This window comes from Miscanthus floridulus, chromosome 7, assembly GCF_019320115.1.
Source record: "Miscanthus floridulus cultivar M001 chromosome 7, ASM1932011v1, whole genome shotgun sequence".
Lineage (NCBI taxonomy): Eukaryota > Viridiplantae > Streptophyta > Magnoliopsida > Poales > Poaceae > Miscanthus > Miscanthus floridulus.
Genome location: NC_089586.1, coordinates 110,015,989 through 110,043,686, shown reverse-complemented (window position 1 = coordinate 110,043,686; position 27,698 = coordinate 110,015,989). Strand labels below are relative to the sequence as shown.

Here is a 27,698-nt window from a genome sequence, read left to right as displayed (position 1 = left end):
GTCCACAGGTACATGTGTGTGAGCAACATATGCCATGAAGGTAAAAATGGCTTGGAGATGTTGCAAAGCTCACACATGTGATGATGAAGGAGCTTAAATGCACATGAGACATGACATTGAGTCATGTGATCAAGGTGGAGAAGATCAAGACAAGACTTGGCTTGATGGACCGGTTGCAAGCGTGAAGGGCAAGTCAAAGGCTTTGGAGTGATGGACCGCGTGGCGGTAAAGCTTGAGCAAGACTTGGCGCCGATGGACGATGGCAACAGTGAAGAGCAAGTAAAGTCAAGATCGATGAACCAATATGATCACGTGATGATATGAAGTGGATTATATCATTGTTGATCATGTTGGTGCATATGTTGCATCAACATTGGAGGAGATGGAATAGAATGCGCAAGGCGAAGGTATAACCTAGGGCATTTTATTTCACCGGTCATAGGTGTGTAGAGAAGTTTATGACTGGGTTTAGGATAGATGGCTAGACTATCAAGAGGGGCAAACTTGTTTACATATCGGTCATCTAGTGCCACTCGAGTGATCTAATTTTGCATCGTCGCTAGAATCGAGTGGCGTGTCAAGTTGAGTGGCTAACATCCTTTGGGAAATGATTGTGAAAAGCTAACACACATACACATGGTGGTGTACACTTGGTGGTGTTGGCACATTTACAAAGGAGGTGGTGTTTGCAGGGTTGAGATGGGATTCGGCGCTTTCGGGAAAATGGAATGCCTATTTTCTATTGCGCCGGATGCAAATTCTTGTGGTTAGCACATTGGAGCAAGGGTGAAGAAGTTAGAAGTGAAAACGAGTTGATCGTGAAGACACTGGCATCGGTCAACTGACCGGATGCTGGGTCTGAAAGCACCGGACGCTGGCAGGCTGCGTCCGGTCAGGCTGACGTACGATGACGCAGAAGCTAGAGTGTGACCAGACGCTGGCTGCGTCCAATCAAGTGTGACCGGACATGTCTGGTCGAGGTCGGTACCTTACTGGAAACGACCGGACGCTGGGGGTTCAGCGTCCGGTCAGTTGTAAGCTACTGCGTCTGGTCAAGTCAAGTGACCGTTGGAACCAGGACACGTGGCCGTCTATGGGCGATCGGACGCTAAGGTCCAGCATCCGATCAACACGACCGGAGCGTCCGGTCGACCCGACAGTTGCCCAGTGAAGGGGTAACGGCTAGTTTAGCCCTTGGGGCTATAAATAGAAGTGGCCTTCGGCCATGGCTAGTGTGGAGCACCTCAAGGGACTTAGTGTCCATGCTTGTGAGTGCTTGGGAGCCCTCCATCACATACATACTTGATAGTGATCATTTGATTGTGTGAGTGAGCGATTCTAGTGCGATTGCATTATGAGGTTACATCGAGTGGCACTAGATGATCGAGTTGCAAGCCGGTGGTGCTTGTTACTATTGGAGGTTGCCACCTCCTAGATGGCTTGGTGGTGGTCTCCGTTGAAGCGCGCAAGAAGCTTGTGCGGCGCTCTGGAGAAGTGCTTGTGAGGGGCATTGTGCTCGCTCCGTGGGAGCCATGAAGAGCAACTCTAGTAAAGCGTGTCATTGAGCTACCCTCACTCAAGGGGTAGGTTCTTGCGGCGCCCGACGTGCGGGCTTAGCGGGTGATGCTAATTAGCCGCCGAACCACCAAGTGAGCGGTCGACACAACGGGGACTAGCGTGTTGGCAAACACGTGAACCTTGGGAGAAAAATCATCGTGTCAACCTTGTTCTTCCCGTTGGTTTATATCCCCATTACACAAGCTTGCAATTACTTTTATATATATTAAGCTTGTGTAGTTGCTCTTATAATTAGATAGCTTGTGTAGCTTGCTAATTACCTTCTTGCTTGTGTAGCATAGAAGTAGCTCCCTTGCGTGGCTAATTTGGTTTTAGTAACCTTGTTAGTCACATTGCTTAGTTTGTGTAGCTAAGTCTTTGCGCTCTCTAATTAGGCATTGGTTGCCTTGTTATTGAGCATTGCTAGTGAGCTTAGTTAGCTTTATGCTTTTGCTTACTAGCATGTGTAGGAGCTCCCTTGTTGCTTAAAGTACTAGAGGCATAGGTTTGCGTGACCTTGCTCCTAGCATTGGTTAGGTGAGCTCTAGCTAGCCCGGCACCTTTGTTACTTGATTAGTATCTTTGAAAGGTGCTAGAGAACATAGATAGAGGGATGTAGTCTTGGCTAGACCGATAGTTATAATTCCACACTTGTTTCGGTTAGCCGACGTGATTAATTTTAGAAAATACTATTCACCCCCCCTCTAGTCCGCCATCTCAACCCTTCACGGTGTTCATCCTCAACCGCGCGCCCACCAATGCCCTAAAGGGTAAGACGTCGTTCGAAGCTTCGTATGGGCGCAAGCCAAGCGTGTCCTTCCTCTGGACATTTGGCTGCATCGGCCACATCAGGAAGACAAAGCCGGTCATCACCAAGCTAGAGGATAGGAGCACACCGATTGTGCTCCTAGGCTATGCGGAAGGTACCAAGGCGTATCGGCTCTATGACCCACATGGAGGCAAGGTGCTTGTCTCGTGCTCTACGACCCACGTGGAGGCAAGGTGCTTGTCTCGTGCGATGTCATGTTCGACGAGAAGGCAACCTAGGACTAGGACAGTCTAGGCACGGGGGAAGCTGCCGGCTTCACCAGCACCTTCGTCATCGAGCACTTGGTCATCCACAGTGGTGGATACACTGGAGAGGAGGTGTCGACCACTCTAGCAATAGAGCCGAGCACTCCTAGGGCAGTACTGAGCACTCCAGGAGTGGTGCCGAGCGGTTCTACAGTGGTGCTGACCACTACAGGACGGGTGCCGAACGCTACCGTAGCGGAGCCAAGAGGTCATGCAGTGGTGCTGACCACTCCAAGACTGGTGCCGAGCACTCCAGGAGGGGTGCCGACCACTCCAAGAGTGGTGACAAGCTGTCCAAGAGTAGTGCCGAGCACTGCAGCCAGGGTGCCGAGCACTCTAGGTGCTGTGCTGACCACTCCAATGGAACAAGAGACTCCATCGACGTCGATCGAGTTCGCCTCACTTCCAAGCGACATCACTGAGTTCGTGGATGCTTTCCACGATGGTGAGGAGGTACGGTTCTGTAGGCTAGATGACATCATCGGTGGCATAGGGTCCTCAGGCCTGGAGGGTCGGCTGCTCAATGACCTAGAGCTGCTTCTCATCAGTGCAAAGGAACCACCCACGTTCATGCTGGCCGAGCACGATGTAAATTGGCGATGGACGATGATGGAGGAGATGAAGGAGATTGAGGAAAACGAGACTTAGAAGCTCGTTGATCCACCTCTAGGATGTCGTTCGATCGGCCTAAAGTGGGTGTACAAGTGAAAGGTCCTTGTTTGGTTTTGGTAATTGAGTGACAACCAAGGTGGACTAATATGTGTTTATGTGAGATACACAGGTGATTAGTCCATAAGTACATATGTGTGAGCAACATATGCCATGACGGTGAAGATGGCTTGGATATGTTGCAAGGCTCACACATGTGATGAAGGAGCTCATTGCATATGAGACATGACATTGAGTCATGTGACTAAGGTAGAGAAGATCAAGACAAGACTTGGCTTGATGGACCAGTTGCAAGCATAAAGGGCAAGTTAGAGGCTTTGGAGCGATGGACCATTTGGCGGTGAAGCTTGAGCAAGACTTGGTGCCGATGAACGAAGGCAACAGTGAAAAGCAAGTGAGGTCAAGATCGATGAACCAATATAGTCACGTGATGATATGAAGTGGATCATATCATTTGGTGATTGGTTGGTGCATGTGTTGCATCAACAATGGAGGAGTTGGAATGGAATACGCAAGGCAAAGGTATAACCTAGGGCATTTCATTTCACTGGTCATTGGTTGTGTAGAGAAGTGCTTGACTGGGTTTAGGATAGATGGTCGTACTATCAAGAGGGGCAAACTTGTTTGCATATCGGTCATCTAGTGTCACTCGAGTGATCTAACTTTGCATCATTGCTAGGATCGAGTGGCACGACAAGTTGAGTGGTTAACTTCTTAAAAATGTTTATGAAAAGCTAGCACACGTGCATAAGGTGTTGTACACTTGGTGGTGTTGGCACATTTACAAAGGAGAAGAAGTTGGTGAAGAAAAGAAGTTGAAAGCGCTGGTCACGGGGTGACTGGACGTGTCCGACATGAATAATGGACGCGTCCTGTATCTAACTCAGGCGGCAGTGTTCCTGACATGACCGGATGAATCTAATATTGATATCGGATGCATCCATTATTCTGGCCAGGCACGGGCAGAGTTGCCAAGGTGACCGGACTCTGGCTCGTAGCAGTGATCGAACACTGAGCAATCACTGTTTAGCATCAGGTCGTGGTGACATGGGGCATGGGTGTTGGTCTCGAGAGGACCGGACACAGAGACGCCCGGTCAGTCACACCGGACATGTCCGATCGTAGTTGAGTGGCTCTAGGAGCTCTCTAGACTCGACCGGACGTTGTCCCTCCTGCATCCGATAACTTTGGCCAAGAGCTAAGCACCCTTGAGCCTTGGTGGCTTGTGTAGGTGTGCTTGGGAGCACTATAACTCACTTAAGCTTGATAGTGTTTATCCAATCGAGTGAGTGAGCGATTCTAGTGCTATTGCATCATGAGGTTGCATCGAGTGGCTCTAGGTGATCGAGTTGTAAGCTGGTGGTGCTTGTTACTCTTGGAGGTTGACACCTCCTAGATGGTTTGATGGTGGTCTCCATTGAAGCACGCAAAGAAGATTGTGTGGTGCTCTGGAGAAGTGATTGTGATGGGGATTGTGCTTACCCCGTGGAGCCACGAAGAGCAACTCTAGTAGAGCGAGACATGAAGGGTGACAAGTGGTCTGGCTAGGTCAAGTGCTAGAGCTTGTGGTAAGCACTCCATGTGGGAGAGTGTGACTAGGTCACCACTAGCAAGAGGACCGACGGCAACATTGGAGCTTGTCTCAATGGGGACTAGCATGTTGGCAAGCACGTGAACCTCGGGATAAAAATCATCGTGTCATCCTTTTGTTCCCATTGGTTTGTATCCTCGTTACACAAGCTTGTATTTACTTCATTTATATTGTGTTTGTGTAGTTGCTCTTGTAATTAGTTAGCTTATGTAGCTTGCTAGTTACCTTCTTGCTTATATAGCATAGAAGTAGCTTCCTTGCGTGACTAATTCAGTTTGAGTAACCTTGTTAGTCACATTGCTTAGTTTGTGTAGCTAAGAAATTTGCGCTCTATAATTTGGCTTGTGTAGCCTTATTATTTAGCATTGCTAGTGAGCTTAGGTGGCTTTATGCTTTTGCTTACTAGCATGTGTAGGAGCTCCCTCATTGCTTGAAGTACTAGTGGCATAGGTTTATGTGACCTTGCTTTTAGAATTGGTTAGGTGAGCTCTAGCTAGCCTGGCACATTTGTTGCCTAATTAGGATCTTTATAAGGTGCTTATAAACTTCTATAGAGGGGTGTAGTCTTGGCTAGACCGATTGTTTTAATTCTGTATTTGTTTTGGTTAGCCGGTGCGATTAAATTTAGAAAGGACTATTCGCCCCCCCTCTAGTCTGCCATCTCGACCCTACACGTGATATCAGAGCTAGGTCTCTCATTTATGGTCTTCACTAACCCAAGAGGATGGAGACTTATGGGCTAGATGTTGATTGTCCACATATTTTTTATGGCACACACTTTGCATGGTGGAAAAATTGGATGATATGTAATTTTAAGTTTATTTGCCCTCAAATGTGGTGGATGATAGATGTAGGCTTTTCTCATGTGTTGGATGAAAATAATCTAACTCAAGCACAAGAGAAATGCCTAGATCTTTGGATGATAGTATACTTGGTGAGATTATTGACATGAAGACCGCTCATGAGATTTGGAGTTATCTCAATGAGAAGTATGGGATGGTCTTCGATGATGATGATGAGCCCAAGAAGGAGGCGCATGAGGATGTTGAGCATAGCCATAATTCGGTAATTGTGGAAGATTGCTCCACCTCATGGTCAAGTGATGATGATGACGATCATACCACAATATCACTTGACAAGATTGATGATGATGCCACAAGTGATGCCAATGATGATGCTACTCCATGCACACTTGATGGTGATAATGATGGATCATGCTCAGGCTATGAGAGTGATGTTTCTTCAAGCTCTCTAACTACATCACATTGCTTCATGTCACAAGATGACACTAAGGTATCTAATGCAAATATGATTGATCTTGATTCATATGAGGAGCTTCTAGATAGATATGGCTGCATGATCAAAGCTTTAGAAAAAGAGATGGCTAAAACCGAGAAATTAAAAAATGAAAACTCTTTTCTAAAGAACACATGTGAATAACAAAAGCATCTACTTTATGTTACTACTTGTTCACATATGGAGCTAAAATTGGCTCATGAGGAACTTAGTGTTGCTCATAATAATTTGGTACAAGACTATGCTTTTCTCACTAAGGAACTTTCCAATGGAAAAACTAAAACTAGTGAGAGCTCATCACATGGGTCAATTGATCAATCACATATTGTTGCTAACCCTTGTGATGTAGGCAAGAAGCATGTATCCATCTCTTGTGATGATTTATTAGAAATGACATGTTCTTCATAAATAGATGCTTGTTTTACTTCTATGTCTTGTGAGACTAACCTTTTGAAGGAGAACAATGAGCTCAAAAGTGAAGTGAAGAATTTGAGCAACAAGTTAGAGATGTGCTACAACTCAAAAGTCATCTTTGAGCACATATTGAAGACTCAAAGAAACTATGGTGATAAGTGTGGCCTTGGCTTCAAGAAGAAGATGATAAAGGGCGAAAGAAAGAGAGAAAAGAAGATAAAAAAGCAAGAGAAAGAGAAGCTTTCTCGTTTCATGTGCTATTGGTGCCATGAAGTGGGACATCTTGCAAATACTTGCCCAAACAAAGAGAAGCTCAAGGAGATGAAAGAAGAAGAGAGACTCAAGCATGTAAAATGCTTCAAGTGCCGCACATGGGGGCATCTCACCTCTATATGCCCAACCAAGCAATTGGTGAAGCAACAAGTGAAGCCTTAACTAGAGCCACAAGATGAGCAAGAAAAGAAGCCCCAAACTCAAATCAAGATTAACCATGAAGATGGTGGTGATTTGATGATAAAGAAGAAGAAAACTAGAAGGGGTGAAAAAGCAAGAGAAAGAGCAATACGTCCAATGATGAATCAAGATGCAAAGCAAATGAGTAAGAACAAAGAAGAGAAAATGAAGAAGATTGCTAACATGAGGTGTTATAGTTATGACATATTGGGTCACCTAGCTTTGGGTTGCCCAAACAAGCTTAAGAAGAAGGCTCAAGCAAACAAGGAGAAGCAAGGCAATGAGAAACACAACATGAGCAAGGAAGAAAAGGCTCAAGCAAAGAGAAAGTGCTACTCATGCTGGGAAAGGGAATACATGGCTAATTCATATCCCTTAGGTAACATTTCTAAGCCTATTTCAATTATTGATAATAATATGCTTAGAAAGGATGGCAATGGTACCTCATTGGTTGTAATTGCAAAATATCCCACTACTTATACTAAGGCTATGCCTAAGTTTATTGCTCCTAACTTGAGAGGACCCAAACTTGTTTGGCTACCATCAAAAAGTGGATGATTGTTTGTAGGTACCATCGGTATTGGAGGCTTGATTCAATTGATTTCACATTGATCATCATATGTTGAGCCAAGTATTGAAGCTTAATGCAATCTTATCCCAATGCCAAGCCAAGAATTAGTGAAGTCCAAAAGTGCTATAACATACAAGTGTCATATTCAAGTTGTGGATAATTTATTGGATATATATATTTGATGACTTGCAAGAATTTGAGTTGAAGCTTGCAAATTGATTGATCATGAGCTAACCGAGGTATATCTCTTGTTGATCATTTCATTTTGGTGCATATGAGTTGATTGAATTGGATAAATATGCAATGTTGCTTATTATGAGATGTTTGAATGGATAAATAGCTTAGTAACCAAGTTTGGATTGATTTATGTTGGATAAGTTCATAAGATTACATTTTGTAAGTGGATTGAATGGATTTATGTCTTGTGAAAGTATTCAAACAAGTTGATTTCATGTTTGATTCATATTTGATGAAGTATAGCTCAAGTGATTAAAATATGTCCTATATTGAAAATCTAAGTGAGCTGTGATCTTAACCATGTTTGAGTGATCAAAACTTACTGGATTGGCATAAAAATTGGTGTACATGCTCTAGACTTATGGTATAAAATGCTGTACAAAATTTATGAGAATTGGATAAGAGATGCTTCGGTTTTGGAGTGGATATTGTTAGCTATAGTGCAGCAGTTTTCAGCATGTAGTAGTGATCGAAGAATTGAAATCTGTTAGTAATATAGAAGTCAAATGAAACTCAAATTTTATAGCTGCTATATAACTTAGTGAAACACATCTCCACCAAATTTTGTGGTATTTGGATCTGTACTTTGGGAGATATGCATTTTTCTTTGAAGAGTACAGAATCTGCCAGAAAAGTGATAATTATTGAATTTATTTGGAATCACTTTGATTGAAAGGTCCTCAAGTTAGAAATATGTTTATAAGTGTTTGAGGTACCTAAATTTGGTTTTGAGATGATTTAGAAGCATAACAAGCAAAGAGTATAAGGGCATTTGATTGTGGAGTGTACTTTGCACATATTTGGTACTCAAATTAAAAGATCGAGATCAAACTCAAGATGAAGATGAAGTTTAAGTTCTAGTGACTATTGAAAATCATTTGGTAGAAAGAAAATGACTTAAACAAGTAAAAAGAAAAGGACTTAAAGAAGGAATCAAGGTAACTCATCAAGTTAAGTTCATCACTTGGATCAATCAATCAAGTTATTTTGAGTATCAAAGATGGTTCTTTGGAGAGATGTCACTTCTCCCTAGTGTAGGGGCTTGCCGCCTATGTGTAGGTAAACCAAGTGTGGTACTTGGAAGGCTAACATGGAAGTGATGATCCAAGGGACATTTGAGATGCTTAGTTAAAGCAATCAAAAGGGTTGATCAAGAAAAACAAGCAACACCCAAAAAAGAACTAGTCATGATATTTCAAGTGATATTCTCACATTGATGCTCTCATGCAAGCAAAGATGAAATGAAGAAGTAAACCAACCACAATAAGAAAGTGCACTTGATCATTTGTGGTTCTCATTTCATATGGGTAAAGAATGGACTCTATCTATGATGATTGATCTTCACCAAGCTATAAATTGGACTTCACGTTACTATTATGGAGCTTAATTGGAAACTAGTGACTATCCTCTACTCTAAGATAGTAAATGTATCATTGTAATGTGCATGATCATTTCATCCCTTACTAGTATGCGGTTAGTGCATATAGTTCATACCTTATAGGATCATGCATAACAAATAAAAGTTTTAAATTCATAGCATACCACTATTGCTTGAATAATTAATTGATCTAGTGGTTAGTATATGAATTTATTCATGAGCTAGTGAACCTAAGTACTTGATTTAATTTGGATTGCTAACAAGTGATAAGTGCAACATTGGCAAGATAACCCTTGCAAGAGGTGTGAAGAAGCTTGTCATTGGTTCAAACCGGACTTGAAAGCTTAGATAAATCAATTTAGTCAAGTCCAAATTAGAAGCTCTTGATAATGATAAGAGTACAAGCACAAGACAACAATACAAATGGATATCTAGTTTGAATTGTTTCAAGTGACATCTAGACTCAAGTATTCCATCAAGAATTCACAAGTGGTGTCTAGATCAACTTACAAGTGATATCCTACACATGGTAGTCATGATAATAGCAAATATTTAAGAAATAGTTTTTATTGACAAATCAATCATATGTGTGGTATCACATCTCTACAGATGATATCAACCATACAAGAAGGTGGTTCCACAAGTGATCCTCAACTTTAAGAGATCATCAAATGAAGAATGCATCCCTCACTACAAAGAGCTCAAGTTTATCAAATGTATGACCCATAAAATGACTTAGGGGAAGGTGTCCCACCAATTGGTATCAAGGTCAAAGATTCTATGTGTGGTATCTCAAGAAGCTATACAAGTGGTGTCATTCCAATAATCAAGTGATGTCCATAAAAATGCAAGATACAAGCCTCAACCATCTATCCAAAAGCAAGCCTTTGCATCAATGAGAAGCACACCTTTTATAGAAATTGATGCCAAAGGGGGATAGATTGTACAAAGATATGAAAGCTTTGGGAAAGATTGAGACAAAGAAGTAGAGGTTAGACATTGACATAAACAAAGAGGGGGAGCAACATTGAAGGATGTGAAAGGATCAAAATTCTTGGACAAGAGAAGCACACAAGTAGGGGGAGCAAGCTCATGAACTTTGATTGATTGCATTTGATATGTGCATATTCATGTGCTTGCTTGCATTGCATAAGCTTTAAAATTCAATATGCATGCTTGTGTGGTGTATGCTAGTTATAGAATTTGATTGATGAAATGAAAACTAGCATGCATAGGGTGATAGCTAGACACTTGGTATGCTTTTCAAGTAATGCTAGTACCTTGCTTTTAATATTGATCTCACGAGGTATCTAGTGTTTTTATTTCCAAGTGATATCTAGCTAACCATGGTGCTAAGGATGAACTTAAAGGTGCAACTTCGATTGGTATCACGCTTCAAAGGTTTACTCTATATATCTTAGCATCATTTGGTAGTAATTACTCTCCCATAATTCCAATCTATGTATATGTGCGAGCTTCAAACCAAATACTCTAGCACATATGGAGAGGGAGCTAATACTACCGATTAGGGTTTGTGGTACTTGTCCAAAATCATTTACACATGGTAAAATTGCTTGGGCAAGCAACATGAATCCAAAAGAGCATAATTTCCATATCTTTGTAGAGTTATCATCAATTACCAAAAAGGGGGAGATTAAAAGGTTCTTGTTTAGTTTTGGTAATTGAGTGACAACCTAGGTGGACTAATATGTGTTTATGTGAGATACACATGTGATTAGTCCACAAGTACATGTGTGTGAGCAACATATGCCATGACGATGAAGATAGCTTGGATATGTTACAAGGCTCACACATGTGATGAAGGAGCTCATTGCATATGAGACACGACATTGAGTCATGTGATTAAGATAGAGAAGATCAAGACAAGACTTGGCTTGATGGACCGGTTGCAAGCGTGAAGGGCAAGTTGGAGGCTTTGGAGCGATGGACCGTTTGGCGGTGAAGCTTGAGCAAGACTTGGCATCGATGAACGAAGGCAACGGTGAAAAGCAAATGAGGTCAAGATCGATGAACCAATAGGATCACGTGATGATATGAAGTGGATCATATCATTTGGTGATTGGTTGGTGCATGTGTTGCATCAACAATGGAGGAGTTGGAATGGAATTCGCAAGGCAAAGGTATAACCTAGGGCATTTCATTTCACCGGTCATAGGTTGTGTAGAGAAGTGCTTGACCAGGTTTAGGATAGATGGTCGTACTATCAAGAGGGGCAAACTTGTTTGCATATCGGTCATCCAGTGCCACTCGAGTGATCTAACTTTGCATCATTGCTAGGATCAAGTGGCGTGGCAAGTTGAGTGGTTAACTCCTTGAAATGTTTGTAAAAAGTTAACACACGCGCACAAGGTGTTGTACACTTGGTGGTGTTGGCATATTTGCAAAGGAGAAGAAGTTGGTGAAGAAAAAGAGTTGAATGCGCTGGTCACGGGGTGACCGGACACATTCAACTTGAATACCAAATGTGTCCAGTATCTAACTCAGGTGACAGTGTTCCCGATGTGACCGGACATGTCCGATATCGGTACCGGACGCGTTCGGTATTTTGGCTAGGCACGGGCAGAGTTGCCAAGGTGACCGAACTCTGGCTCATAGTAGTGACTGAACGTTGAGCAATCACTGTTTAGTGTTAGGTCATGGTGACGTGGGGCACGGGTATTGGTCTAGAGAGGACCGAACGTAGGGGCGCATCCGGTCGGCCACACCGGACACGTCCGGTCATAGTTGAGTGGCTCTGGAAGCTCTCTAGACTCGACCGGACGCTGCCCCTCCAATGTCTAATCACTTCATTGTAGTGTGTCTGATAAGTCATGTGAGAGCGTGTCAGAGAGGGCCGTTGGGCAGCAATGGCTATTTCGTTTGAATTGTACATGTGGCGGTCAAGCAGTGACCAGACGCAGCGACCGGACACGTCCAGTCGTCCCAAAATCTGTCTAGTGAATGGGTAACGGCTATTTTAGCCTGTGGAGCTATAAATAGAAGTGTTGATCGGCCTTTGGCCGAGAGCTAAGCACCCTTGAGCCTTGGTGGCTTGTGTAGGTGTGCTTGGGAGCCCTCTAACTCACTTGAGCTTGATAGTGTTCATCCGATCGAATGAGTGAGGGATTTTAATGCGATTGCATCATGAGGTTGGCACTAGGTGATCGAGTTGCAAGCCTATGGTGCTTGTTACTCTTGGAGGTTGACACCTCCTAGATGGCTTGGTGGTGGTTTCCGTTGAAGCACGCAAAGAAGATTGTGCAGTGCTCCGGAGAATTGATTGTGAGGGAGATTGTGCTCACCCCGTGGGAGCCGCAAAGAGCAACTCTAGTAGAGTGAGATGCGAAGGGCGACAAGTGGTCCGACCGGGTCAAGTGCTAGAGCTTGTGGTAAGCACTCCATGTGAGAGAGTGTGACTTGCGGGTCACCACTAGCAAGAGAACCAACGGCAACCTTAGAGCTTGTCTCAATGGGGATGAGCGTGTTGGCAAGCATGTGAACCTTTGGGATAAAAATTATTATGTCATCCTTGTATTCCCGTTGGTTTGCATCCTCATTACACAAGCTTGTATTTACTTCATTTATATTATGCTTGTGTAGTTGCTCTTGTAATTAGTTAGCTTGTGTAGCTTGCTAGTTACCTTCTTGCTTCTGTAGCATAGAAGTAGCTTTCTTACGAGACTAATTCGGTTTGAGTAACCTTGTTAGTCACACTGCTTAGTTTGTGTAGCTAAGAAATTTGCGCTCTATAATTTAGCTTGTGTAGCCTTGTTATTAAGCATTGCTGTGGCTTTATGCTTTTGCTTACTAGCATGTGTAGGAGCTCCCTCATTGCTTGAAGTACTAGTGGCATATGTTTGTGTGACCTTTCTTCTAGAATTGGTTAGGTGAGCTCTAGCTAGCCCGGCACCTTTGTTGCCTAATTAGGATCTTTATAAGGTGCTTGTGAACTTCAATAGAGGGGTGTAATCTTGGCTAGACCGATTGCTTTAATTCCACATTTATTTTGGTTAGCCGACGTGATTAAATTTAGAAAGGACTATTCACTCCTCCTATAGTCCACCATCTTGACCCTACAACAAGGTCAAGAGGGATGAGCACGGCGCCATTGTCAAGCACAAGGCGTGTCTCATCGCCCGAGGCTTTGTCCAACATGAGGGCATCAACTTCGAGGAAGTCTTTGCACCGGTAGCGCGCATAGAGTCTATCCAACTGCTGCTGGCTTTGGCAGCAGCGAAGGACTGGCACGTTCATCACCTGGACGTAAAATCAGTCTTCCTCAACGGCGAGCTAGCGGAGACAGCCTTTGTCAGGCAACCTCTGTATTTCACCATCAAGGGAGCGGAGCACAGGGTGCTCTAACTACGCAAGGCGCTCTACGGGCTACGGCAAGCCCCATGAGCGTGGAACGCCAAGCTTGGCGCCATGCTAGGCGAGCTTGGGTTCACGCGGTGCGTAACCGAGCATGCGCTCTACACGCGGCGATGGGGGAAGGAGGAGCTCGTCGTCGGCGTGTATGTGGATGACTTGATCATCACCGACGCACGTGCAGAGGACATCGACAGCTTCAAGCGTGAGATGGCGGCTCGTTTTCGAATGAGCGATATTGGCGTGCTCTCCTACTACCTCGACATCGAGGTAAGATAGGGGAAGGAGACGCTCATGCTTGGTTAAAGCGCATATGCATCAAAGCTGTTGGAGCGGAGCGGCATGGCTGAGTGCAAGCCGTGCGTGACTCCGATGGAGGAGCGGCTGAAGCTGACGAAGGCTAGTACCACGGAGAAGGTAGATGCAACACTCTACCAGAGCATCGGTGGCGGTCTACGCTATCTAGTCCACACGAGGCTGGATATTGCATTCACCGTGGGCTACATCAGTCGCTTTATCGAGGATCCCCAAGAGGATCACTGGGCTATGGTGAAGCTATTGCTGCGCTACGTCAAGAGAACGGTGGATCAAGGAATCATCTTCAGAAGTGAGTTGCAACTCACTGTGTTCAGCGATGCAGACATGGTGGGGGACATTGATGGACAGCGGAGCACCTCTGGCGTGTTCATCGTCCTTGGGTCGGCTCAATCTCATGGCTGTCGCTAAAACAGAAGGTGGTGGCGCTGTCCATGTATGAGGCAGAGTACGTGGCGGCAGCCATAGCGGCGTGCCAAGCTATGTGGCTACGCCGGCTGCTGGACGAGCTGACTGGTGTGAAAGCTCACCCACCAGCACTGATGGTGGACAACCAGTCCGCCATCGCCCTCACGAAGAATCCAGTTTTCCACGACCAGAGCAAGCACATCAACGTCAAGTTCCACTTTCTCAGGGACTGTGTCGATGGAGGGCATATCGTCATCGAGTTCGTCGAAACCGCTTGGCCGTCTTTGGTTCACAGAGCTAAAGAAGATGATCGGCATGGAGGAGGTTCTAGGGTTAGTAGTAGGATTAGGGAAAGAATTGTTAAGCAATCTGCTGCTCTCCTCTATATAGCGTGGTAGAGGCAGGTGCCGAAAGGGCTCCCCTGCTGCTGCACTGTAGCCGTTGCAGGGGCAGACGCCGAAAGGCTCTCCTACCACACTATAGCCATAGCAGGGGCAGGTGTCAAAGGCAGCCCTGCTGTCACATCTAATCACTGTAGCAGCATAGCAGCCTGACATGTCTATGTAATAGGATTAGATGGGTAGAGTTGCATATATAGTTTTCCACTTCAACTCAGTAAAGAGAGCGAGTTTAGTTTTGCTATCTCCTCTGCAGAGCTCTGGCCAACACTAGTGCTTGTGTTGTGTGTGTGCTCTGTTCTCTCTTCCATCTTCTATCTCTAGCCATAGTGTGTGGTCGGCAACACCTATAAGTGGTCGGCTCACCCGTTGGGAGATCCAAGGGCCAACAGATACTGCTGACTTTTACAAAAATAGGTACTCTTACTTGTGAATTACAGACAGGTTAACGAATACCTTTTCTGTGAAAACTTGTGAGGAACTGAGGATACTGGATACCTTTTTTCTATGGACAGTTAAACTCTGTCTCGTATCCTGGGCAGAATAAAAAACTCTGTCTCGTATCCGTGGAAACATTTACAAAGAAGTTAGTGAGGCAATGCAAGCAAGAGCATAGTGTCATGGTGGAAATCAATTGTTGAAGTAACATTCCTGTGCTTATCTGATCGAGAGAAGGTAGTAGGGCCATGGAGGGGAACGGGAGGAGGACGACGGCGATGGTGACCAAACAGTGAGCATCAGAGGCTGGCGATGAGTGGTGGTGGGGGACGAGGAGGCTACCGTGTTGGAGCGGAAGCAAAGAGTCGACATGGACAGGGGGCCCCCAATCTGTTGAACATTTGGTCAATTTACGACTTATATTAATCCATAAATACGACTTAAACAATAGTAACAGTATCACTAACCATACTATAACAGCACCACTACTGCAGATAGTATTTAACAGTATAGCAACCAAGTGCGCTAAAAACGCTAACAGAATAGCATATGAACAATAGCGCACAGTGGGATTAGATTTATACCCTAGGGTGGGACTGCCGGTACCCGTGGACAGTGAGCCACCATCTTCTCCGTCATTGGTGTTGGTGTGGCCACCAGTCCTCCTCGTGTCCACCATGTTGCAGAGGAGGTCGCGCCGAGAGACTCCTGTAGGAGTGGTGTCGGAGCAGTGGCACGGGAAGCTCCTATAGGTGCGGTGTCGCAGCAGTAGCACGGGAAGCTCCTGCAGGTGCAGTGTCGGAGCAGTGGCACGGAAAGCTCCTGCAGGTGTGGTGTCGCAGCAGTAGTATGGGAAGCTCCTGCAGGTGCGGCGTCGAAGCAGTAGAATGAGACTCTCCCGTCAGGAAGCAGAAGCCCCCGAACAGGAAACTGCAGACGGGGCAGCAGTCGCACCGGGAAGCCGGCGCTCCCCAAAAACTTGATTCCCCACCTACCCGTGTAGGTACGCTTGACGGGGGAAGTTCCGGAGGCCTGCTACCGAAGCTCCCTGTGCGTGCAGGGAACTCCGGTCGGAGATGCAGATGAACAGCTCAGCACTCAGATGTTGCGGAGAGGAGGAAGAGGAAGAGTCGGGTCTCGCACAGATGGAATAGGGGCACCCTCCCCTCATTATAGCCGCACAATTCCCATCTGTCCGTTAGGCCCTGTCGGGGGAATGAACCTGGACAGGGTGGTTGGGCGTTGGGAGTTGGCTGCGGCGGCTAGGGTTTTGATTGGGCCAAGCGACAAAACTAGGCCAAACCAAGCCAGGCCATGGCCCACGGCCACGGCCACGGCCCAGCCCCGCCCGGCCTGGCCCGGCGCGGCGCGTCGCGTCGCGTGCACGAGCGAGCGGCGCGGCTCGGCTCGACGGTGGCGGCGCGCGCGTGTGGCCTCCTGGTTCTCCCTCTCAACTTGTCTATGTGAGAGTCCTAAGACTCACTATTTAAGTTGATAACCTTTTTAGTGAATTTCCCATATGGTACTAATCACTTTTCCACTTAACAATAATTATGGGCCTTTGAAGTTTATTTGATTAATTAGAATAAATAATGGGCCTGGCCCAAATTAATCTAACAATCCCCACCAAACTTCAGAAGTCCACAGTTAATGTCTTCAGATCTGAGCTTGTTTGATATACCAGTGTTTCGATGGAGACTGTTAAGTTGAACATCCATCTAGAAAAGGAGTTTACACTCATTTACAACTGACCAATGGACTATGCCTTGAATTGACAGTTTTGTGCAAAGTGAGGCTCACTCGATTCCTTTACTGATACTAGGCTGCCTGTAGCATCCCCTTTGGTTGGAGCATATAAGTCATACTCCTGGCCTATTCATGAGTATCTAGAGATCACCCAAATCTCATAGATTGCGACTAGCAATCGAACTCATATAGGTGTGTTCCTTTAAGATGCCCTGTAGGCCGACATCTTTGCTTCTCATTAAGCCACTCGGATCACATTGAGGTATTTACCAACCTACCATACAGATAGGAAGAGAAGTGCATTACTCAAGAGATTGACCTTTATTAAAAAGGGTCTCTTCTCTCAGTCTACCCATAGCTTGTTTCACCATCCTAATTCATGGAATCTTCGATCACATAGGACAGGTTGCCACCACGATAGAACTTCATGTGGGTCTCAGTCCCATCTCACTCGATGCACTATCTATCACATTACGCGATAGTCCCTTAGTAAATTGATCTGCCAGATTTTTAGACATATGGACATAGTCCAATGCTATTACTCCAGAGTTTCTCAATTTTCTGACAGATTTTAACCGCCACTTTACATGCCTAGTGGTCTTCATGTTGTCCTTTGAACTGTTTATCTTGATAATTACTGTTTGGTTATCACAGTTCATAGAAATTGCGGACATAGGTTTTTCAACCACCGGCAAATCCATAAGGAGCTCACGGAGCCATTCAGCCTCAACAGTAGCGGTATCAAGTGCTACAAGTTCTGCTTCCATTGTTGACCTTGTTAAGATGGTCTGCTTGCAAGACTTCTAGGAAACAGCGCCACCTCCAAGTGTGAATGTATATCCACTTGTGGCTTTTAACTCATCAGCATCAGATATCCAATTTGCATCACAATAGCCCTCGAGTACCTTCGGGTACCCCATATAGTGAATGCCAAAGCTCGACGTTCCCTTTAGATAGCGCAATATTCTTTCAAGAGCACGCCAGTGATCATCTCCCGGATTTGAAACAAACCGGCTTAATTTGCTCACAGCAAATGAGATGTCAGGCCTCGTTGCACTAGCCAAGTACATTAGCGAGCCGATGATTTGGGAGTATCTCAACTGATCCCTCATTATTCTTCGGTTCTTTCTCAGGATCACGCTTGGATCATAGGGAGTGGACACGGGCTTGTAGTCACTATAACCAAAGCGACTCAGTACCTTTTCCACATAGTGAGTTTGTACAAGTGTTACCCCACCATTTTCTCCCCTTAGAAGTTTGATGTTTAGTATCACATCAGCCACTCCCAAATCCTTCATGTCAAAGCTCTTTGACAGAAAGTCCTTGACTTCCTCAATCACATTGAGGCTTGTCCCAAAGATTAGTATGTCATCCACATACAAGCATAGGATTACTCCTTCTCCCCCACCATAGCGGTAGTACACACATTTGTTGGCTTCATTCGCAACAAAACCAGCAGATGTCATAGTTTTATCAAACTTTTCATGCCATTGCTTAGGTGCTTGTTTTAGGCCATACAAAAACTTCAATAATTTACACACCTTTCCTTCTTGACCTTCTACTACGAAGCCATCAGGCTGATCCATGTAGATCTCCTCATCTAGCTCCCCATTTAGGAAAGCCGTCTTAACATCCATCTGATGAACGAAAAGACCATGAGACGCAGCTAGGGCAAGCAGTACTCGGATTGTGGTCAATCGGGCCACTGGTGAATAAGTATCAAAGAAGTCCTCGCCTTCTTTCTGGGTATAACCCTTAGCCACAAGCCTTGCCTTGTACTTTTCAATCGTACCATCAGGCCTAAGCTTTTTCTTGAACACCCATTTACATCCTACAGGCTTGCACCCGTAAGGACGATCAACAATCTCCCAAGTTCCATTGGTCATAATTGAATCCATCTCACTTCGCATTGCTTCCTTCCAGTAGTCAACGTCGGGAGAGGAAAATGCCTCAGCAATGGTGCTTGGAGTGTCATCCACGAGGTATATAGTGAAATCATCACCAAAAGACTTTACAGTCCTCTGTCTCTTACTCTTTCGAGTAGCTCCACTATTATCCTCCTCTGGATTCTCAACACATGTTTGTTCAAGATGTTCTGTTGGCGCCACGGGGGAATCAACAGGTTTTTGACTAGATGTGCTAGGTTCATTTCCTCTCATAGGAAATTCATTCTCAAAGAATGTAGCATCTCTGGACTCAATCACTGCACCAACACGCATGTCAGGTACTCCAGAGCTTACAACTAGGAATCTATAGTCGATGTTGTGTAAAGTGTAACCAAGGAATACACAATCTATAGTTTTTGGTCCAAGTTTACGCTTTTTGATGATTGGCACATTCACCTTGGCCAAGCATCCCCAAGTGCGTAGGTATGAGAGAGTCAACCTTTTCTTTTCCCATTCCTCGAATGGTGTTACTTCTTTATTCTTTGTAGGAACTCTATTCAGGACATGACATGCCGTCAATATAGCCTCACCCCACCATTCGTTGGAAAGTCCCGCAGTGTCTAACATGGCGTTAACCAAATCAGTTAGAGTGCAATTCTTTCGTTCGGCAATCCCATTGGATTGGGGGAGTATGGAGGCGTCCTCTCATGAATAATTCCATGTTCCTCACAGAATGAATCAAACTCATGTGAAAAGTATTCTCCCCCACGGTCAGACCTCAACCGTTTGATTTTTCTTTCCAATTGGTTCTCTACTTCAGCTTTATAGATTTTAAAATAATGCATTGCTTCATCCTTTGTTTTTAGCAAGTACACATAGCAAAATCTAGTGCTATCATCAATAAGAGTCATGAAATATTTCTTTTCTCCTTTGGTCAATACACCATTCATCTCGCACAGATCAGAATGAATGAGATCTAGCGGTGCCAAATTTCTCGCCTCTTTCACAGCCTTGTGAGGCTTGCGAGGTTGCTTCGCTTGAACACAAGCATGGCACTTAGACCCTTTGACCAGATCGATTTTAGGGATTAATTTTAAACTAACTAAGCGCGTCATACAACCAACATTGATGTGATAGAGTCGGGAATGCCAAACATTAGACTCATTATCATTTCTTACATGGTTCACAATTTTATCACAAGAATCCATCAAAGAGAAGCGGAACAAGCCTCCGCTTTCATAGCCTTTTCCAATAAAGGTTCCATACTTGGATACAACACATTTATTGAACTCAAATACAAGTCTAAATCCATCTCTACATAATAGAGATCCACTAACGAGATTCTTCTTGATGGAGGGGACATGCTGCACGTTCTTTAGCTGCACGATCTTTCCTGAAGTAAACTTCAGATTGATCGTACCAACACCAAGTACAGCAGCATGCGTACCGTTTCCCATCAGCAAGGAGCAACCTCTTTGTTCCTGATAAGAAGAAAACAAAGAAATATCAGAACAAACATGAATGTTAGCACCCATGTCAACCCACCACTCAGGCGAGAGACAAACTGAAAAAACTGTAGGTAGATGATTACCGTACCCAGATCCTCTAGATTCGCTAACAACCATGTTTGCAGACTTCTTCTGCTTATCCTTGCGGTCAGGGCACTCTTTTGCCCAATGGTCAGATGCACCGCAGACAAAGCAAAGGCCCTTTTCTTTTTCTTTGCCCTTCTTCTTAAAAGTTGAAGCTTTAGGCTTGACTGCAGGCCTATTTTTCTTCTTCCTCTGTGCGGCATGAAAGTTCTTCTTTTGCACCAGATTGGCGCTAGAACTTTCCTCATGCGCTTTCTTGCCATGAGTGTCCTTTGCCCTAGCATTCTCCTCCACACCAAGAGTAGCAATGAGATCAGTCACACTGAACACTTGCCTCCTGTGCTTTAGAGTAGTGGCAAAGCTCGACCAAGTAGGTGGCAGCTTAGCGATGATACCGCCGGCCACAAACTTGTCAGGCAACTCACACTCATTGTTCTGGAGTTCCTTTGCCAGCATCTGTATCTCATGAGCCTGCTCTACTACAGATCGGTCATCGACCATCTTGTAGTCATAGAACTTCTCCATGATGTACAATTCAGTGCTAGCATCGGCAACACCGAACTTGGCCTCAAGTGCATCCCACATGTCCTTGCCAGTGTCCATATCCATGTACACTTGCACCATGGTTTCAGCTAATATGCTGATGAGACCCCCCTTGAACAAGTTATCTGCCTCATTGAACTTAATCTCCTCCTCATGAGAGAAAGGAGGTTCAATGCGCTTTCCCTTGATCACGTGCTCACAACGCATACTAGTGAACCACAGCTTGGAGCGGACACGCCACACTTTATAGTTGGATCCATCATCTTTCAATGGTGGTGGTTTTAGTGACGCAGCAAAACTAGCAGCCGAAAATGACCTATCAAGTTTTTGGATTGTTGAACATTTGGTCAATTTACGACTTATATTAATCCATAAATACGACTTAAACAATAGTAACAGTACCACTAACCATACTGTAACAGCACCACTACTGCAGATAGTATTTAACAGTGCAGCAACCAAGTGCGCTAAAAACGCTAACAGAATAGCATATGAACAATAGCACATAGTGGGATTAGATTTATACCCTAGGGTGGGACTGCCGGTACTCGCAGATAGTGAGCCACCATCTTCTCCGTCGTTGGTGTTGGTGCGGCCACCAGTCCTCCTCGTGTCCACCATGTTGCAGAGGAGGTCGCGCCGAGAGACTCCTGCAGGAGCGGTGTCGGAGCAGTGGCACGGGAAGCTCCTGTAGGTGCGGTGTCGCGGCAGTAGCACGGGAAGCTCCTGCAGGTGCGGTGTCGGAGCAGTGGCACGGAAAGCTCCTGCAGGTGCGGTGTCGCAGCAGTAGCACGGGAAGCTCCTGCAGGTGCGGCGTCGGAGCAGTAGAACGAGACTCTCCCGTCAGGAAGCAGAAGCCCCCAAACAGAAAACTGCAGACGGGGCAACAGTCGCACCGGGAAGCCGGCACTCCCCAAAAACTTGATTCCCCGCCTACCCGTGCAAGTACGCTTGATGGGGGAAGTTCCGAAGGCCTGCTACCGAAGCTCCCTGTGCGCGTAGGGAACTCCGGTTGGAGATGCAGACGAACAGCTCAGCGCTCAGATGTTGCGGAGAGGAGGAAGAGGAAGAGTCGGGTCTCGCACAGATGGAACAGGGGCGCCCTCCCCTCATTATAGCCGCGCAATTCCCATCTATCCGTTAGGCCCTGTCGGGGGGAATGAACCTGGACAGGGTGGTTGAGCGTTGGGAGTTGGCTGCGGCGGCTAGGGTTTTGATTGGGCCAAGCGACAAAACCAGGCCAAACCAGGCCAGGCGGGCGGCGCGGCTCGGCTCGGCGGCGGCGACGCGCGCGTGTGGCCTCCCAGTTCTCCCTCTCAACTTGTCTATGTGAGAGTCCTAAGACTCACTATTTAAGTTGATAACCTTTTTAGTGAATTTCCCATATGGTACTAATCACTTTTTCACTTAACAATAATTGTGGGCCTTTGAAGTTTATTTGATTAATTAGAATAAATAATGGGCCTGGCCCAAATTAATCTAACACAATCCACATTCAAAATAATAAAGTTGGCATTTGGGACTAAAAACGATGAGATTGTTTGGATAAATGCTGATGTATGACTGGAAATTCACAGAGGTGCACATATGCTATTTCCATGATATAACCACTCTAGAACCGTTGATATAAAAGCCTTGTGGATTAGTATCCTCATGTATCATTCACTCCTATATATTCATGTATTAATGTTATATAATCTCGAGATGATGGGCAAAGAGTGGCGCAAACAAATGGCACTCAATAAGCAACCACTGTCTCCTTGATGTGTCTAACGTCTACGGCTCCGCCATCAGATGGCATGTGCTATCTATCTGGGTTTGCATCGACTACCGTCTATCTTGATCAACTTCATTAGATTCATCATGTGTTATTGGACACATCTAATGATCCAAATATGTGTTAAGCAATATAGGAGTTAGGTCCATGTGACCTTTTCCTTGTGCCGTGGCGTGTCCAAATATGGGCGGACATTGCATGGAAACAGCGAGCAAGCACCGTGGGAAAAGACGCGCGGATGATGCACATGGAAGCGTGCGTGTCCGCTTTTATAGTTGTGCATCATGTCACATCATGTGTAGCGTGTCTGAGGATGTGGGCAGCCTAGTTTCTTAGACCTTCCACGGTGTGGAAGTGAAGCCTAAAAATTTCAGACGTCACCACTCAAAAATAGCACCACTCTTCATAACTTGAAATGTATAGGCATCACTAGTGGACCCATTAATTAACCAATAAAAAACTAAACCAATCCTCCACCTGTTCCCTCTGGCTCTCTCTCTCTCTCTCTCATTGTATTGTCAAAAGGCAGACTGATTCTTTTTTAAATCATCAAACAACAGACATCACTACATGCAACGTGTGGAGTTAACCCCCCCCCCACCCCACCCCCCCCCACGCACAGGCACACACAAGCTTCACTCTTAGCTCACGCTGTGGAGGGCTTTATTCATGCTTGAATCGGCCTTTGCAACTTTTTTCACTACGAAGTTAGACGGATTTAATTGGGATCCACATTGGACTGGATTTGCACATTGTAATTATAAAAAGCTCATATTCTACTTTAGCTGAGCTCTAGAGTCCATACAGGCCCCTAGTGTACTTTGGGTTATTTTTTGTGTAGTAGTAATAGTGGTTATAACTTTAATTTATCAATATGTGTAGTTGCACTTCTATTTTATTTTTCAATTCAATTAATATGGTCATTTCTAGGACTTAAGAATTATTGCGAACTCTCGTTTTATACTTGTTAAATACCTTTTTTGCGATTCAAAAATACATGGTAAATACTAGGTCCGGTTCTATGCTACAGCATTGAGATATATTTCAGTTTGTTTGCTTAATTTTTTTTTCTTTACGCATGCCCTTTTTCAACATAAAATGCAGCGCTCCAACATCTCTCTGGGTTTCAATATATATTGCAGGGGTGTGTTTTTTTACGACAAGGATCGGCCACCACTTCTATGATTAGTATCTTCCTAGATCCTTGGGTGCAGGCCTATATATAGCCACATACAGCATGTTCGGTTGGCTGGTTCGTATCGTTGCTGGTTCGTGAAGAAGTACTACTGATTGGTTTGTGTGAGAGAAAAATATTATTTCGACTAAAAATTTACGAATATTTATGATAAGCCACAGCCAAACGAACGGCCTATGCTAATGGCGAGCACTTCTAGCACGCAAATTTGGTTAGCGGATCGCGGTCGCGCTGCTCCATAATACTTAGACAGCAACCCAACCACCTTCTTTTGATCCAAATCTAGACACATTGATCTACAGGTTGCAGAATGGAGAGAACATTGATCACCTCTAACCTCTCCATGAGCGCACATGCTTCAAGATCGTCCCTGAGGGTTCACTACATCTCTCCTGCCGCCTCTGCCGCTGCACAGAACTCTAGCTACAGGAAGAAGAAGAGCGCCCCGTCTCCGCCGCCGTCGGCCGCCGCAACTGCCACCGTTGTCACCTCCCCTCCGGCCACCGACAGTGTTCAGTCCACTGCTCAGAAGCAGACCGGGCGACAGGAGCTGGAAGAGCTCGTGGTCGCCAAGGCTAACACTTCAAGAACTGCAAGTGCGCCGAGCCAAGCTCAGGCTCGCCGCCGGCCTGCCCCGGCAGCCACGTCCCTGCCGATGGCGTTCTGCAGCGCGTTGGAAGAGGCGATCAACACGTTCGTCGACCCGCCGGCGCTGCGACCGTCCGTGGACCCGCGGAACGTGCTGTCGACCAACTTCGCTCCAGTGGACGAGCTGCCGCCGACGCCCTGCCCCGTCGTGCGCGGCGCCATCCCGCGCTGCCTCGCCGGAGGGGCCTACATCCGCAACGGACCCAACCCGCAGCACCTCCCGCGTGGGCCGCACCACCTCTTCGACGGCGACGGCATGCTGCACTCGCTCCTCCTCCCGACGGCGGAGTCGCCGTCGTCGGACCCCGTCCTGTGCTCGCGCTACGTGCAGACGTACAAGTACCTCGTGGAGCGTGACGCGGGAGCGCCGGTCATGCCGAACGTCTTCTCAGGATTCCACGGCGTGGCCGGGCTGGCGCGCGGCGCCGTCGTGGCGGCCAGAGTACTCACTGGGCAGATGAACCCAGCCGAGGGCGTGGGGCTCGCTAACACCAGCCTCGCCTTCTTCGGCGGCCGCCTCTACGCGCTTGGCGAGTCGGATCTCCCGTACACCGTGCGCGTCAACCCGGCCACCGGCGAGGTGACCACGCACGGCCGGTGCGACTTCGGCGGCCGTCTCTTCATGGGCATGACAGCTCACCCGAAGAAAGACCCCGTCACCGGCGAGGTCTTCGCGTTCCGGTACGGCCCCGTGCCGCCGTTCGTCACCTACTTCCGGTTCGACCCGGCCGGGAACAAGGGCCCCGACGTGCCCATCTTCTCAGTGCATCAGCCGTCGTTCCTGCACGACTTCGCCGTCACGGAGCGGTACGCCATCTTCCCGGAGATACAAATCGTCATGCAGCCCATGGGCATGGTGGCGGGCGGCGCGCCCGTTGGGTCCGACGCTGGCAAGGTGCCCCGGCTCGGCGTGCTCCCCAAGTACGCCACGGACGAGTCGGAGATGCGGTGGTTCGAGGTGCCGGGGTTCAACATAATGCACTCGCTGAACGCGTGGGAGGAGGCCGACGGCGAGGAGCTGGTGCTGGTGGCGCCCAATGTCCTGTCCGTGGAGCACGCGCTGGAGCGCATGGAGCTCGTGCACTCCTGCATCGAGAAGGTGCGCATCAACCTGCGCACGGGCGCCGTGTCGCGCACCCCGCTCTCGGCGGGGAACCTCGACTTCGGCGTGATCCACCCGGGCTACCTCGGCCGGCGAAACCGGTACGGGTACCTCGGCATCAGCGACCCCATGCCGAAGGTCTCCGGGCTGGCCAAGCTGGACCTCGACCGCGCCGGCACGGGCGACTGCACGGTAGCGCGGCGCGATTTTGGGCCCGGGTGCTTCGCGGGGGAGCCGTTCTTCGTCCCCGACGAGGTGGAGGGGGACGGTAACGAGGACGACGGCTACTTGGTGTGCTACGTCCACAACGAGCGCACCGGCGAGAACCAGTTCGTGGTGATGGACGCGAGGTCGCCGCAGCTGGACATCGTCGCCGAGGTGGAGCTGCCCGCGCGCGTCCCCTACGGCTTCCACGGCATCTTTGTCACGCAGGCCGAGCTCCAGGCGCAGCAACAATGATCAAAGCACCAAACATTCGTCTGAGGATCTGTAGCGCAGGATTCCAATTCCAAGAGAAACACACACCGCTGCATACTGAATAGATTGTAGTAACATAGCATTCACGAATACGAATGAGTAATAGGCATCGTAGGCCCTTCTTGGGTGCCACTTAGATCACAAAGTTTTAAATTATATTTCTGGCATCCTAATATTGTTTAAGTATGTTATTTAGGTTCATAATTTATCGGAACAAGGTTTTAACCGACGTGGCGTGGACAACGTGGCGCAAACGCACGTGAGCCGCACGTGAGCCTGCTTTGGGGGACTGTTTTAAAAATAATCATCGTCTTACACACGTGAGCCGCTGCCATCGCCACCGCACAGGGGCATGGGCGAGCATCATGCACAGGGGCACGCCACAAGCTGCATGCACGAGCAACCGTACAGGAACATGCACGAGCCGCCGCCGCGCAGGCGAGCCCGCGGCTGCGCACAGGCACGCGCCCAAGCCGCCGCCGTGCAGGCTAGCACCAGCCACGGCCGCGCACAGGCGCGCGGGCAAGCTGGCTCCCAAACCGTGCCTGTCACGGGCTGCCGCGCTCGCGGCGTCCTCGCCGGGTGCCGGCCGCTGGAGCTAGGCGCAGCCGCGCAAAGGTCGTGCTCGCGCAGCATTGCAGGGCCGAGGAGGCGAACCGCCGTGCCTGCGAGGCTCGCCGAGGGGGAGGGTGCCGCTGCCACCGGTTCCTTCCTCTTCCTTCCGCCGTTCTGCGCCGTCGGCTCCCGATGCGAATATGTGTTGCCAGCAGCCGGACAGGCACGCGCACGTGTGCGCGGGCGAGATACCGCCAGCGCGCATAGACACATTCGCGAGCCGCGACCGCGCAAGCGAGCAACAGGCGTGCAGGCGAGAAGCTGGCGACGGCGACGCAAAGGTGCGCGCGAGCTTGCAGCTGCCGCAGTCGCGCGGGCGAGCACCGCCACCGACGAGTGCCGATGCGTAGGTTAGCCGCCGCCGCAGCAGCACCAGCAGCAGCAACACGAGCCAAACACACACGCTGGCACATAGGACGGAGAAGCGCGCTCTGCTGGACTGGGTGTCCCGCTACGACGTCGCCGCCGGCAAATGTGGTCAGGAGCATGGCCACCCCGTCACGCGCATGCGAGCTCGACGGACGCCGCGCCGGAGCCGGACTGTGTTCATCCTACTCCGGGCACAGCACGGCAGCATGCGAGCTCCACGGACGCATGCGAGCTCGACGGACGCCGCGCCGCGATGGTCAGGGGTTGAGTCACGCTCCGGGCACAGCACGGCAGCAGCAGCAGGCCGCAGCAGCCAGCAGAGCAGGGCCGGGGTGGCTGGCGACGGCGCGGTGTAGGCCACAGTAGAGCCGGGGAGCGCTGGGGCGGGGACGAGGAGTCGCCGGGGCACGGGCTCGCCGGTGAGCGGCCGCGCGAGGAGGGCAGGACTGGACTCTGTGCCCGCATCCTGCGTAGCTACGGCGTGCGCCTAGACGAGCGCGACGTTTCCATGCACGCTGTCTTCAAGGCCGAGCTCGCGGAGCTCCTCGGGCCCGGCTTCGCAGGCGCGCGTGTTCGTCGAC

The 27,698-nt window shown here is 47.7% G+C and overlaps 1 protein-coding gene across 1 annotated transcript; it reads left to right on the top strand.

Annotated features, from left to right (window-relative positions):
• Positions 1–24,102: 24,102 nt before the first annotated feature.
• LOC136464238 (9-cis-epoxycarotenoid dioxygenase NCED1, chloroplastic-like) lies at positions 24,103–26,254 on the top strand. The gene has a single exon (XM_066463200.1). The coding sequence runs from the start codon at positions 24,217–24,219 to the stop codon at positions 26,113–26,115; it is 1,899 nt and encodes a 632-aa protein (XP_066319297.1). The 5' UTR covers positions 24,103–24,216; the 3' UTR covers positions 26,116–26,254.
• Positions 26,255–27,698: the final 1,444 nt, after the last annotated feature.

Bases quoted from the DNA above. Each gene is read 5' to 3' on its own strand.
- LOC136464238 (XM_066463200.1), top strand. From the start codon at position 24,217: ATGGAGAGAACATTGATCACCTCTAACCTCTCCATGAGCGCACATGCT.